Source organism: Dendropsophus ebraccatus, chromosome 10, assembly GCF_027789765.1.
Source record: "Dendropsophus ebraccatus isolate aDenEbr1 chromosome 10, aDenEbr1.pat, whole genome shotgun sequence".
Lineage (NCBI taxonomy): Eukaryota > Metazoa > Chordata > Amphibia > Anura > Hylidae > Dendropsophus > Dendropsophus ebraccatus.
In genome coordinates this window covers 56,992,398-57,007,059 of record NC_091463.1, presented here as the reverse complement: position 1 = coordinate 57,007,059, position 14,662 = coordinate 56,992,398, and the positions used below count along the sequence as shown (strand labels likewise).

General features: G+C 42.1%; 1 protein-coding gene and 1 long non-coding RNA gene across 3 annotated transcripts in view; one reads left to right on the top strand and one right to left on the bottom strand.

Moving 5' to 3' along the window:
* LOC138765646 (uncharacterized) overlaps positions 1-14,662 on the top strand; it is a 680,565-nt gene that overhangs the window by 403,046 nt on the left and 262,857 nt on the right. The gene's annotated exons all lie outside the window — the stretch shown is intronic.
* The window catches only part of LOC138802533 (UDP-N-acetylglucosamine transferase subunit ALG13-like), an 11,116-nt gene continuing 6,514 nt past the window's right edge, over positions 10,061-14,662 (bottom strand). For both annotated transcript variants that reach the window (XM_069985942.1, XM_069985943.1), the window contains exons 2-4: positions 13,726-13,888; positions 12,163-12,301; positions 10,061-10,280 (exon numbers count right to left, since the gene is read on the bottom strand). In XM_069985942.1, coding sequence (XP_069842043.1) covers positions 10,169-10,280; positions 12,163-12,301; positions 13,726-13,888 — 414 coding nt within the window. In that variant the 3' untranslated portion in view covers positions 10,061-10,168. The remainder of the gene's footprint in view (positions 10,281-12,162; positions 12,302-13,725; positions 13,889-14,662) is intronic.

The following is a 14,662-nucleotide window of genomic DNA, read 5'->3' as shown; positions in this document are numbered from 1 at the left end:
CGCAAAGCCTTTTGCCCAAACCCATTCATTTATTTAATGCAATAGGAAATCTGAAGATGTGCATGGGTGATGCCAGAAAATAATCTCTCTGGGAATTTAAGAAAATCTATTTAAATATATAAATATATACATGCATATAACATAGCAGAGATGATACATGTATTTGTGTAATATAATGGGTTTTATTTTTTACATTTTTATAGAATGGCAGCAATATGCACCAAAGTGGCATCTTGCCTGCACTTAGGGATCCGAGCTATGAATAAAGTGGATTCTTAATTCTTTCCGTCCTGAGGAAGCGATAGGAGAGATAAATTTATTATGCCTTGCCAATCCTTCAGCACAGACGGGTAACAGAACATTCTGAATGTCCATTAAAAATACGCAAAATAGAATTCACTTAGAGTGCACCTTGGATTATACACCACAGAACAGATATCGATTCCTGCAGAGATACTTTGTACATAAAATGTATTTATTTCCATGTATTTTGTAATTTACTTGTACACTGAATACAAAATAAAAGCTTATCTTTTTTTCAAAAATGTATGCTTACTGAAACTAAGATTTTTATTCTTTCATACAGTATGTAACATTAAGTTGCCAATAAACATTTATAAGTACAACCTCCTCGGATTGAAACAATGGTTTTATTATTAGCTGTAAGCTAACGGCTTATGAAGTAACCTATGAGGATCCTCCTTGCATCTTATCACAGGTGGGATTGGTTCAGTCTGAAAGTGGAAACGCCCTTGAAGCCAGACCAGCCCAATAGCCGTACGCTACAGTAGGGCTATGTTGACACACAGTATTTCTGTCAGTCTTTTTTCAACCAAAATCAGGAGCGGAATTGATAGGACAAAATTATAATGGAAAGATTTGCACAGTTAGGGCCCTATTACATGCAGCGATAATCATCCAAAGCTGATCGTTTCTTTAGATTACCTGAATCAGTTTCAGGTCTTCTCTGCCGTCTGCTTTCACTCCCGGCGCCACCACTGTATTTTTAAAATGGTCTCTGAGGTGACAGGCCGCTCAGCCAATCACTGGCCAGCTGATTGGCTGAGTGGCCAGTCAGTTCACACAGGCCGCTCTGAAGCTGCAGCCGCAGTGCTGGGAGTGAAAGCAGATGGCAGAGAAGACCTGTAGCGGGTTCAGGTAATGTATGAACATTTAGGGCAAGGTCTGCATGGATGTCACTAATGATGTCTGTGCAACCCTTAATAATTGATCTTCCTGCAGTGTAATAGGCTCAGTAAACTAGATTGCTGCTTGTTTACATTCTTGATTGGGTCCCCATCTAGCCATGTAACACGACCCTTAGGGTACAAACCCACTTGCCAGATCTGCAGCGAGTCTCCTTGCTGCGTTTTTGCAGCGAGACTCACTGCGGATCACAGCCCTATATTTTCATTAGCAGAGAAACTCGCAGCAGGGATGTACATCCCTGCTGCGATTTTGTCTGCAGCCCTCCCCATTAACCCCCTAGCCGCCGGACATTATACATTACCGGGTCCCCGTTCCTGCTTGCTTCGGGGCTCCCGGTGTCTTCACGGCCCGCCCGGCCAATCAGTGCGCTGCGGCAGGGCAGCACACTGATTGGGCGGGCGGAACGTGCCGGGAGCCGCCGAAGCAAGCAGGAGCGGGGACCTGGTAATGTATATCCTGCCCGCCCCCCCTGCAGCCCCAATCGCCCCTGGCCGCATGATCGCCCCACGTTCTGCCCGGCCAATCAGTGCATCCCAGTGCATGTACATCCCTGCTGCGAGTTTCTCTGCTAATGAAAGTATAGGGCTGGGATCTGCAAGGAGACTCGCTGCAGATCCGGCAAGTGGGTTTGTACCCTTAAGCTATGTTCCTACCTCAGGAACATATTCTTTCTCAAATAGCCTGCCACTCATGGTTCTCCTCTGTCACTGAAACAGCTGCTCTCAGATATGGCTGTTCGTGGCCTCATCTCCCAAAGATTGCTGCTAATGATGTTTCCCACAGACTCCTCAAATAAGCTACCACTTATGGTCCCCCTTGTCACAGAGACTGTAGTTGATAGTTCCTCCTCAGAAAAACTTACATTCATGGCCAACCTGTCTCAAACAGACCGCTGCTCATGACCTCCCCTCTTTCACAAAGACTGCTGCCCCCTTCTGTCCATGGATGAAAATTAACTCCAGCCACACATTTCTTAAGATGCAATGTTGTATGTAGGATAAAATATTAAATTTAGCCATTTAAACTCCCTACCTTTAGGCTATGTTCCCACTCAGTATTTTGGTCAGCATTTTTCAACCCAAACCAGGAGTGAATTGAAAACACAGAAAGACTTTGTTCACATACTGATGAAATGGAGTGGATGGCCGCCATTTAATTGCAAATAATTGCCATTTTTTTTTAAAAACATTGGCCGTTGTTTTGAAATAACAGCTGTTATTTGCCATTAAATGACGGCCATCCACTCAATTTCATTAGTATGTGAACAGAGCCTTTCTGTGTTTTCAATTTACTCCTGGTTTGGGTTGCAAAATACTGAGTAAAAATACTGTGTGGAAACATAACCTTAATATGTATTTAGAAGCTAATCGTATGAGTAACTGCAAGCATCTAGAATCTGTAAGATAACAGTGCTTCAATGTTAAAACATGTAGACAGGTAAAACGGGCAAATTAATTTAGACAACTCAGTTGTATCATTTATGGTCCAATGGCACTAGTGACTTTATCACCAAAGCTTGCTGAATGAAGCAGTACAGTGATATTGATTGAACGCCACACACTAGGGTGATAAAGATGAGGTCAGACGCAATCCTCCATGACTGAATAGACCTTAGAAACCCATCAGTGCAGAGAAGTTTTCAGCAGGAAAATAGAGAATTACTACCAGACGGCAGCTACGGCCCTTCAAGTAAAGTGAAGCTGTAATCTACATTTTACACCTCTAGCTCCTATCCACCCAGTTCAGTGCCATACTGGGTCTGTAAATCAGAAGCCACTGTTCTCACTGCAGAAAAATCAGCCATAGTGCGAAAACAGGATGATCTATATCTAAAGAAAAAATAAAACTATATGCAGCATTAACATAATTTGCTTTCCTAACAACCATTACCAATACCAATTTACTCATCACTCTGATGTTACATAAATGCTGAATTTCTGAGGATTCCAAAAACAAAGAAACCCGACAAGGCAAATGATGGAAGTCGTATTGTTCATAGGATAATTAATGCAGCAACGTGACCACCTCTACAGCATCACGTCACCTGTCAGCTTCATCTCATAAGAGTGGGAGAAAACTTCAATACCGAGAAAGAAAAAAAAAAACAATTAGACTTTTCAGCTGTCAGAAGGAATACATAAAGCACACTGGAGTTTTATTGTCTCCAACTAATACGAAGACCTACCAGACTCCATTCCAGATCAACGAAGAATTCAGCTGGGGTTAGGATTTAAAATAAACATGTCTTATTCCACTAAGAAGTTCACCTCCACTACTGTGAAATCCACATGAAATAAAAAAATATATACATACAGATTTATTCCAGGTCTTCATGTCCATCTACCAGTTACCATAAGATTTGACTTTCTCTGTATCATGTGACATAAAATAACATTACAACGAGAACGTAGAGGTGGGTACCAGGGAAGCAGATTGGAAAATATATTGCCAGTTTATATTGCAGTCATCAGGGCAGTACCCATCAGCTTCTCTTATAGGTGCACAGGAAGAGGTGCTGCTAGGTATTGCACTTGGCGAACATGGACAAGATTTAGATAAGAATCCAGAGTGAACTGGAGGGCTTTTAGGGTATGTTCTCACAGGTAACAGCCACACTAAAAACATCACCACAAAGTTTATATGGATTCCGCTGTGCACATTTCTATAAATATTTCATAATTTATAAAATGATTAACTGTGCCGGCAGACAGTTCAGGAGCCTGCAGAGGGGTGCCAGAAGTTGGAGCCGGATCACAAGTGTGATTCCTGGCGTAGAGATTTGGCAGCAGTGGTGGGGAGAAGGGGGAGCCGGCGGTGGGGAAAGACAGCAGTGGCAGCAGGGGGGAGCGGGGCGGGAGCCACCGGTGACATGGCGCAGGTGCCAGCGGCCTGGAGAAGGGCACTGTGAGCTGGGGCAGACTGGAGGGGCTGTGAGAAGCAAGGTTGGCACAGGAAGTTCAAAAAGCCGCCCACTTCTGCCTCAGCTGCGGGGAACACCGTAAATTGCACTTAGAACCAGTTTTTAAAATATCAAATGGCTAACAAAAATTAGTATCTAGTGTGACAGGCAACTATGGGAGCAGGACCTGGAAAGCCTTGGTATGGCTCAATGTGGCAGAGTTGGTATCAGTTGCACATATACCAAGCAATGCCAAAAGCTTTGATGAGAACATTAGAAATACCCTGAAAAAAAAACACATCAATATATCAGATCTTGATCTAGATTTTAAAGTTGAATCTTAAATGAACAGTCATCGGTATAGAAATGAATGCACAGCTCACATCCGACTAACACTAGGGCATAAATACTGTAGCTAGTTTCTGTAGCAAAACCTCTTGCAAAATGTTTTCTTACAATATAACATGTTTCGTAACTATTCCCACCCTTGGCAGAGCTAGATGGAGGGCAGTGATATGCTCCTGCCAACAGAAGTCAGTACGAGGCAACACAAAGCTGATTTAGAAAAAGAAAATTAAAAACTATTTTAATTGGAATTTTTTTTTATAGATCTTTTAGTGAGTAGCCTGCACTAGAAAAATAGATCTCAATACTGAGCAGCTTTCAAATGTTTCAGAACTGCCCAGGTCCAGTTTTCTAGTTCAATCAATTGTACATGGCTACAGGGTCTATTCCAGTACTGGCTAATTCTCAGCTTTCTGTGGTCCTGCAGCATTTGCTCCCTTTCAGCAGCCATTCTTCAGTTCCATGTGTTGCTGGGAGCAGCTTATGGGGGCTTTTTTGGACTTCAGTTACAAGTACAGTGGTGCCTTGGATTATGAGCATAATTTGTTCAGGGACTGTGCTGTTAAACCAAAGCAAATTTTCCCATAAGAAATCAATGAAATGCAGATAATCGGATGGAGCTGTAGATCCCCAAAATGTAGTAGCGTAGTACAACAGGCTAGAACAGAGAAGTGTGTGTGTGGGGAGCAATGCTCTTACACTAAGTTACAATTCTAAAAAACTGTGAGCTCTTCTTGCAAAACGCTCTTAATCCAAGTTACTCTTAAACCAAGGTACCTCTGTACAGTGATTTATTTTAAAGGTCCTCATACACCTTAGACTTCAATCTAAGGTGTATAAAGCAGTCCTTACCATCTACCAACAGATGATGTTGTTGGTGGAGATAAGGATCAGGCATAATGGAAAAACAATGCTCGACTCCTTTTTTTTCCATTAGAGATAAGCCGCAGTCAGAGCACTCTGGCTGTGGATCACCCCTGCCCATGCCATAGAGCACACATATAGGCTCGGCTGTGCGGAACGTTTCTGTATATGGCAGCTTTGCAACAACGGCCATTGTTTAATCACAGCGGACGATCACATTAACCCCTATGGAATCCTGTCCGGAGCAGCCGCATAAAATAGACATGTCAGTTTTCATTAAATAGTGGCCACACAAATAGACTGTGCAGACAATGTACAGCACGGCTCCAGCCATACTTTACATTGTCTGTTATGGCTAATTGGAGTGCGGGCACACCCGAATGCGCCCACATTCCAATTAATAAGAAGTGATGTTAACCAGGCTAGTACTGCAGTAACGTCCGGGTTGAGCATCTCAGACAGCGTCCGTTCTGTGACCTTGTATGGTTCTGCTCTATACATTTTTTTATCATATTTTTATTGATCATTTTCAAAAGTTTTACAATAGTTAAAGACATCACAAAGAATAGACCCTAAACAAACCAACCCTCCCTCCTTCCACAAAAAGACATGAGAAAGATATAAGATAAAATCAGTGAAATAATACATGAGATAACAACAAACTCAATATGTGGCTTCTAGCTGAAAAATATTCTCCCCATTCCCATCCAAAAGAACAGCAGAATGCTATAGAGCTGCAGATGCTTTTTAAAAAGAATCATTAAATCTTGTACGGCATTTATTTAAAGGGAACCAGTCACTAGTTTCATGCTGCTCGAACCATAAGCAGTGTGAAAGCCATTCGGGTGGTCCCTACTTGTGATACAGTCGGATCTCTTCCTATTAGCTTAAAAGGAAAGATGGCAGGTTCCCCTTACCATAAGAGCTGTCAACCAAAAGCTATTTAAATGTGTTTGCCTGATTTAACCTATTTTCATATACTTTAACAGTAATTTCTGCAAACAACGTAATCCACTCTGGATAATCTAGAGTTCCTGGCCATTCCAGGGACAGCCTATTGATTTTATGCAAGGCTTCATTCCCCTAATGCACAGAAATGAATCACTTGCTGCCAGAATCCCCTCCAGATTCTGATTGCTGGATTCCAGCAGTGTGACATACTGTACTTTGATCAGCATATGGTCAGGGGATCCTTCAAACAAAAGGGAATTTTCTAAAAACAGACATCCCCCTAAAGTAGCCATCTCTTTCTATGCCCACAACTCATAGTTACCATCTGCACATTGTTAACAATAAGACGGCGGTAAAAACACAAAAACCTGTCTCAGGCTGGCCTCACACACAACATTTTGGGGTGTTTTTCTGGCCTCCTTTCTGGCAATGCTGATCTTGGCATTTTTTTCATGCATTTGCGCTTTTTTTGCGTTTTTGTGCAGTGTGGTGATGAAAGAAGACATCAGATGGTGAATATGACAGCCCCCCCCTCAAACTGTGCCCTTCCCAGCAAAGAAGGGGGTTCAATTAACCCCCTTCCTTGCTGGCATGGGTGGAGTGTGAGATTTGCTAAGCTCAGCAGTCAGCTTGTCATCCAGTTGCCATTGAATTCTGTGCCGCTTTTCTCCAGGTGCCTGAAAAAGTTGGATCCAATCCTAGGAAACTAGGAGGTCAACGGCAGCTGGCTGACAAGCTGACCACTGAGCCTAGTAACGCTACTACTGTAAATTCGCTCAGCCCTAGTGTTCTGCTCATGTCTTTTTTTGTTGTTGTCTATGTCTCTCCTTTTTTCAGATATCAGTTTCCTGATTATGTTGAACTCGGTGTACAGTGTTGATGACCAGCAATTTTTTTTTATGAAAATGATCAACAAGGGGTGTAGGGTGTTTTTATTTGAATAAAAAATATTTTTAATTAACCCCTTAACGACGCATGACGGGTATACCCGTTATGCGGCCGTTAAGGGTAAACAGAGAGGGCTACCGGCGTGAGCCCTCTCTGCAGCCCGCGGTGCCCGGTTGCTATGTGCAGCCAGAGAGCACAGGTATTAGCCGCCGCGGCCAGCTAATTAACCATTCAAATGCAGCTGTCAAAGCTGACAGCTGCATTTGGATAGTGACTGTGCCCCTGTCCCTGGTGTCTAGTGGGGGATCTCCCCTCCGCGACGCGATGTGCATTTTTGGTAGCATCAAATTCAGAAAAATTGTAATAAAAAGCGATCAAAAAGTCGCATATGCGCACTCCAGGTACCGGTAGAAAGAACAGATCATGGCGCAAAAAAATGACACTTCACACAGCCCCATAGACCAAAGGATAAAAGCGCTATAAGCCTGGGAATAGTGCGATTCTAAGAAACGTTTATTTTCTGTAAAAGGTTTTAATTTTTTATGAGCCATCAATTAATATAAAAGTTATACAAGTTGCATATCGTTTTAATCGTACCGACTTGAGGAACATATGTAAGAAGTCAGTTTTTCCATAGGGCTAACGGCGTAAGAACAAAGCCCTCCCAAAGAAAAAGAATTCAGTTTTTTTTTCAATTTCACTGCGCATATAATTTTTTTCTGGTTTCACAGCATATTTTATGCAAAAATTCAGCCTGTCATTGCAAAGAACAATTAGTGTTGCAAAAAATAAGGGCTTATGTGGGTCCGTAGGTGTAAAAATGCAACTGCTATGGCCTTATATACACAAGGAGGAAAAAACGAAAATGCAAAAATGAAAATTAGCCCGGTCCTTAAAGCGTAACTGTCATTTCAGGGTCATTTTTCTGAAAACATTAAATATCAACAGTACAAGCGATTTTAAGAAAGTCTGTAATAGGTTTCATGTAGTAAAAGAGTTTCCTTCTGGACTGAAAAAGCAATCTCCCAGCCTCCCCCCTCACTGCAGAAGCAGCAGGATTTCTGTCTCCATTATGTGGCTATGGAGAGGGGAGGGGCTGTTAGGAGTGACTGAGCACGGAGGATTTCTGCACAGCACAACACCCTGCAATCTTCTCTCAGTAAGTTCATAGATAAGCACTGACCTTTCTGACACCTGAATTTAGCGTTTTAGGTGCCCAGAGAGTCTACAAACAGCTGACCTTCATGTCACCTCTTCCTGCTCCCTCATCTCCCTCGGACCCTCCCCCCTCCATAAGGATAGAATGGGAGAGCAGAGCCCGTCTTCACTGGCTTCTCTGTAATGAAGACGTGTTTGCCTGATAATGCACAGATAAGAAGTCAGGGGGGGGGAGGCTGGGAAATTGCTTCTTGAGTACAGAAGGAGGCTTTTTTGGCTGATAAAACCTATTACAGAGTTTCTTAAAATCGCTTATACTACTGATTTCTGCAATAAAAGAAAAAATATGACAGTTACGCTTTAAGGGGTTAAGAATTGTTTTCTTTTGTTTTTTACAGGCTTTGTAGTTGAAGCTGTCTGATCTATTACAACATCTGGTTAAATGGCTTACACTACCTAATATTATTACCTCAGTACCCACTGGCAGGTTAGTACTATTAGGCTTAGGAAGGGCCAAAATAAATGGCCCTTCCCACCCTGATACTACTAGGCTGCTGCTGTTTGGTTTTTTTACCTGGCTGGTTATGTAAAAGAGCAGGATCATACATCCTTTTTTCAAATTAATTTAAATTTTTGAAAACTGCTACTAGGTCAAAAAAGGCCACTGACAAAAATACCATGTTGGTATGGCATTTCATGTATAATTATTGACCCCCCCCAGCTAACATTTGGACACAGCCTCTTTTTAGCACCCCCCCCCCCCCCCCAAAAAAAAAAAAATGTCATGCGACAAATGTGGCATTGTTATTGTCATTTTGGTTCGCACACCAAGTGTGAATGCAGACCATCATATGGATTTTGATATGGATTTGCCAGACTTGCTTCAGATTTTTTTCTACTGCAATATCTCGAGAGGACAATTTTCAGTACTGCTGTTATTCCTGATGATTATGATGAACTCACGCTAGCATTTTATAATTATTCGCCAAAAATTTTGTTTGTACAAGTGCACCACCTAGTGTTTCTGTCCACACACTGCCAGCTGTATCTAAGGCAAAAATAAGACAACACAGCGGTGGTGACCAGGGATTGAACACCTACAGCTGACCTTAAAGAGATTACTGTTGCTTTGTGCAGAATTTACAAATAAGGTAGTTATAACCTGAAATGAAGTGCAAGTTGCATATTATATACACACACACACACCTCTTGAGATTCCCAAAGACGGTGCAACTGGTCAAAAACCCACTTGTGTGATTGAGGATTGAGGTCTCAGATGACCAAAGTCCTCAATCACACAAGCCAGCCTCCAAACCAAAGATCTTACAATCCATGTTGAGTACTGAAAGGGGGCAATATGCCTCCATTTCTGACAGATCCTTTCCTTTTTTCTTAATTAGAATATTGCCAGCTTCCTCCACCGACCCAGACAGGGCCCCCTTTTGGCAGGATTCATTTAATGCCCTAAGCAGAATGGGCAAGACAACTTTGGAGAATCTCAGCTAGAACTCATAAGGTAAACCGTCAGGGCCTGGCACTGAATTACTGGATATTGACGCTAACGTGGTTTCAAGCTCAGCAAGGGTTACGGGTTCCCCCAGAGCATATTTTTGATCCTCATTCAAGCTGGGGAGAGTGACCTTAAGGGGTTAAACACCTAAACTTGTGTTTTGTATCTGAGGAATACATTTTCCCTCATTATATAAGGGATGACATCATGCCTGTTACAAATAGTGCACACAATGATATGTAACAAAGAAGTATCTTTAATAAGATCCAAAGTAACATGTCCACAACTTTATAAATAGATTTGTATTGCAGTGTTTTTCAGCATAACAGTTCATTTGTTTACTGCTATCGTAGGCCCACAACTTTATCTAAAAAATTTGCAAATATTTCTGGATGACCTGGGGGGAAAACTTTCAAAGATGACAGGTCCATTGTCTCCAATGTACTTCCAAGGGTGCTAAGTAAAAAAAAAAAAAGTCAAGTTTTACACATTCATGTTTCAAGGTATAATGGTTCTTAAAGGACAAGTGCCATGAAAAACTTTTTCCCAGTAATTGAAGCACATTACAAAGTTATATAACTCTGTAATATGCTTCAATCACCTATCTGCCTCCCTTCCCTGTCTTTTCCCCCCTCCACCCCCCAGCAGGAAGTGTCCTGACTCACACAGACCTGATTACTGTCGTCACCGTCACCAGGCAGCTCCTTCTTGTGAGGATGAGTCATCAGCAGGAGGGCTGCTCTAGGTCCTGTTACACCAGCCTCCCCCTCCCCTCCTTGTCAGGTGACTCTGCTTGGCTTGCGTGATGGCTTGCAGTTGTTCAGCCAATGGGAGCTGAGCAAGCCTGTCACCTGACAAGGCAGGGGAGGGGGGAGGCTAGTGTAACAGGAGAAGGAGCTGAGAGAAGAGCTTGGTGACGGTGACAACAGTAATTAGGTCTGTGTGAGTCAGGACACTTCCTGGTGGGGGGTGGAGGGGGGAAAAGACAGGGAAGGGAGGCAGATAGGTGATTGAAGCATTTTACAGAGTTATATAACTTTGTAATGTGCTTCAATTACTGGGAAAAAGTTTTTCATGGCACTTTAAAAGATACAGAAACAGTTAGATTGAAGAACAGTCCTTGGGGACATTTATAAAGACCGGCTTAAGAGTACACCAGCCTAAAATAAAGCCCCGTCCCCTCTTTCACAGCCAGACTTACTAATGGTGCGTTTACACGAAACGATAATTGGCCCGATCGTACGATTAACGATGTCGGAGTAACAATTTTTTTTTCATAACGATCAGCGTTTAGACGGTACGATATATCGAACAGAAAATTCGCTTTGCGATCGCTTAAGCTTATCTCACACATTGGTTAAATCGGTGAACGACTGTTTACACAGAACGATCTGTGAATTTTTTGTGAACGACAAACGATGATTTGAGAACATGTTGAAAGATCAAAATGAACGATTTCTCGTTCGGCGTTTGATCGTTCGCAGCGTTTACGTGTACGATTATGGCTCGAATTCGATGTTATCACGCAAATTCGCACGATAATCGCTACGTGTAAACGCACCTTAAGAGGCACACACCTTAGTAAAAAACAATTGGCTTTGCTGATTTGTATCAAGCTGCCATACTATATATATATTTATTTATTATTATAGTTTATATTTCTATATAGCTATACCTATCTAGCTATCTATCTATCTGTATATATGCAGAGCTGCTGTTTCACAAACAAGTGTGTTACCACTCACCATTTTGCTGTAAACCGCACATATCTACATTACTGACATGGCCCACCTTGCTTACCTTGTGTCCCCTGACAAAACAAGTAGGCTACTCTGTGTACTGAATCTGAATGGTGACTTAATTTACAAAGAATTGCATATACTGTTTTAATGACAAATCTACCATTGAATTCAAGGAAGAGGGAGGAGGAAAAGGTTGGAATCTTACCTTTCCTTTGTTCTGCAATATGGCTGTCACTTAAAAATCTGGTTGATGTTAAATGGGTACATGACAATGTCACCCCCGCCCTTCCCCAGCATGTGAGCCACTGAGATTATATGTAACACATTCACTCTAAATAGCAAAATTGACAAGCACTGTGGCTTTAGATGGAAAGACAGATTACACTGACATCTGGTGGCCAAAAAGAATATGACAATAATAATGATTAATTAGAAATTCTAATGTTTCTCATGTTGTATTATTTGATACATTAAAATTTCTACTGTGACTGTTAGCGCCAGTGCACACTCTCTTTGAGCTGGAAGCAGCCTAGTGGAGTGGGTGTGGGGTAGAAAAACACTGCATAAAATGTTCCTAAATACTGCATCTGATGTACCTGCATGTACAGTAGTAGAGGTGTCCACCTTTATTGAGTTGCTGTGCAAGTTCCAGTTGATGGTTGGACATTAGTTTCTCATTGATGACAACGATAAGAGGTTTTTGTGCTTCAAGTGTTTCTAAGCAGCTTCCAGCACCTATGGAGAAACAGGAGTGTTAGAAATAGAAGGACAGAGGTCATTCTGACTACAAGCATACTACGTTGGGGGAATACAGTGAACAATCAAAGACACAAGTGAAGATTTATACAGTTCTGAAGTCCATCCAAATTCCATTGCCTAAATTGTGGTCAATTTGCTTTCAGCCCTGAAATAATGGAAAGCCCTTTCTGACGTCCTTTCAATTTTTTAAAGTGACTGTGTCAGCTGTAATTCATGATCCAAACTACTGAACTGTTGCGTTTAAGCGGAACTAATTCGAACGATAATCGTACGTGTAAACGCAGCGAACAATCAAGCGACGAACGAGAAATCGTTTATTTTGATCTTTGAACATGTTCTCAAATCGTTGTAGGCAAAAAATTCGCAGATCGTTCCGTGTAAACAGTCATTCACCGATAAGCCTATGTGCGAGATAGGCTTAAGCGATCGCAAAACGTTTTTTTTTTCCGTAAGACATATCGTTCCGTCTAAACGCTGATCGTTACAAAAATTTTTACTTCGAAATCGGTAATCATACGATCGGGCGTATTATCGCTCCGTGTAAACCCAGCATTATATAGTAGTGATGAGCGCAACTTGTGCATGCTCGAAACTGATCAATCAGCAATTGAATACCAGTGGTGGAAGTTGAATACAGCTCTAGGTAGTCTGCGAGAACATGGATACAGCCTATTGCTATATCCAGTCCTCAGGCTGCATCCAACTTCTTCAGGCAGCACTGAAATGCTAATTGTTGAGGTTCATGTAAACCTGAACTTTCAGCAACTTTGCTCATCTCTACTGGCTATAACTAGAGATTGTCAGGTCTAAACATTCAAACCCTGACCAACCAAAACTTTTGACACGTATCTTTTACACCAGAAAAAAAAAAAATTGGCAGCACTCCCAATGCCTCTGTTTACACTGTAGGTTGCATGCCACATTTGGATAAGGTAGACAAAACACAAAAGGCTTAAAGTGACTCTGTACCCACAATCTGCCCATCCCAAACCGCTTGTACCTTCGGATAGCTGCTTTTAATCCAAGATCTGTTCTGGGGTCCGTTCGGCAGCTGATGCAGTTATTGTCCTAAAAAACAACTTTTAAACTTGCAGCCCTGTGTCAGCATGGCACATGGCCTGGATCATTAGGGCACCTGTGCAATGTTCAGACAAGTGAGGAATAGGAGAATACCTGGCTGGAGCATACCTAATGATGAAGAGGGCGGGGAGGAGGGACGGGGAGGTTGTGCCAGCCTAATGCACAGACAATCTAGGCAACGCCAGTTTGACACAGGGCTGCAAGTTTAAAAGTTGCTTTTTAGGACAATAACTGCATCACCTGCCAAAAGGACCCCAGGACAGATCACAGGTCTTACAAAAAATATATATACACTCTAGATGTGAAGATCCATAAAGTACCTGCATGGCTTATAACAAGATCGGCATTCCGAATATCTTCTGCTACTGAGTCCTTATACCTGAAGACATCTAGGGTGAAACCGGATGAGCTGTATAGCTTGGGCTCTACTGTGCCCCTTCCAATCTGGAGACTCAGTTTGTTGTAGCCAAGGTCTTTGAGGATCTAGTGAAAGACTGAAGGTTACAGCATAGAACTTATGGAACTATGAATTACTCTAATATTATCCCCTTGTTGTGTCCACATTCACAATTAAGCAAGAATAAAATAAATTCTATATATGTACATTCACCTAGATGACCCTTTTTTCTGTGATCTCATTTAAAGGAGAAGTCCAGTGAAAATTTTTATTAAAGTATTGTATTGCCCCCCAAAAGTTATTAAAATCATCAATATACACTTATTACAGGAAATGCTTATAAAGGGCTTTTTTCCCTGCACTTCCTACTGCATCAAGGCTTCACTTCCTGGATAACTTGGTGATGTCACGACCCGACTCCTAGAGCTGTGCGGGCTGTGGCTGCTGGAGAGGATGATAGCAGAGGGATGCTCAGTGTCCCTCCAGTGCCCTGTGTCCCTCAGTGTCCCCTGCCATCATCCTCTGCAGCAGCCACAACCCGCACAGCTCTGGGAGTCGGGTCGTGACATCACCATGTTATCCAGGAAGTGAAGCCTTGATGCAGTAGTAAGTGCAGGGAAAAAAGCACTTTATAGGCATTTCCTGTAATAAGTGTATATTGGTGATTTGTATAACTTTTGGGGGACATCACTTAAGATGGAATAGAATTTATCTGAAAAAAGGTATTGCTGTGTTCAGTGTCCCAGATTCAGAGAACTGTAAGGGATGAAAGTGGCCAAAGACAGATACAGTCCTAGGAGACCGCAACGTGTCATACCAGACTGTTCAATGCAATCACAACACTCTAAATATGGTACAAC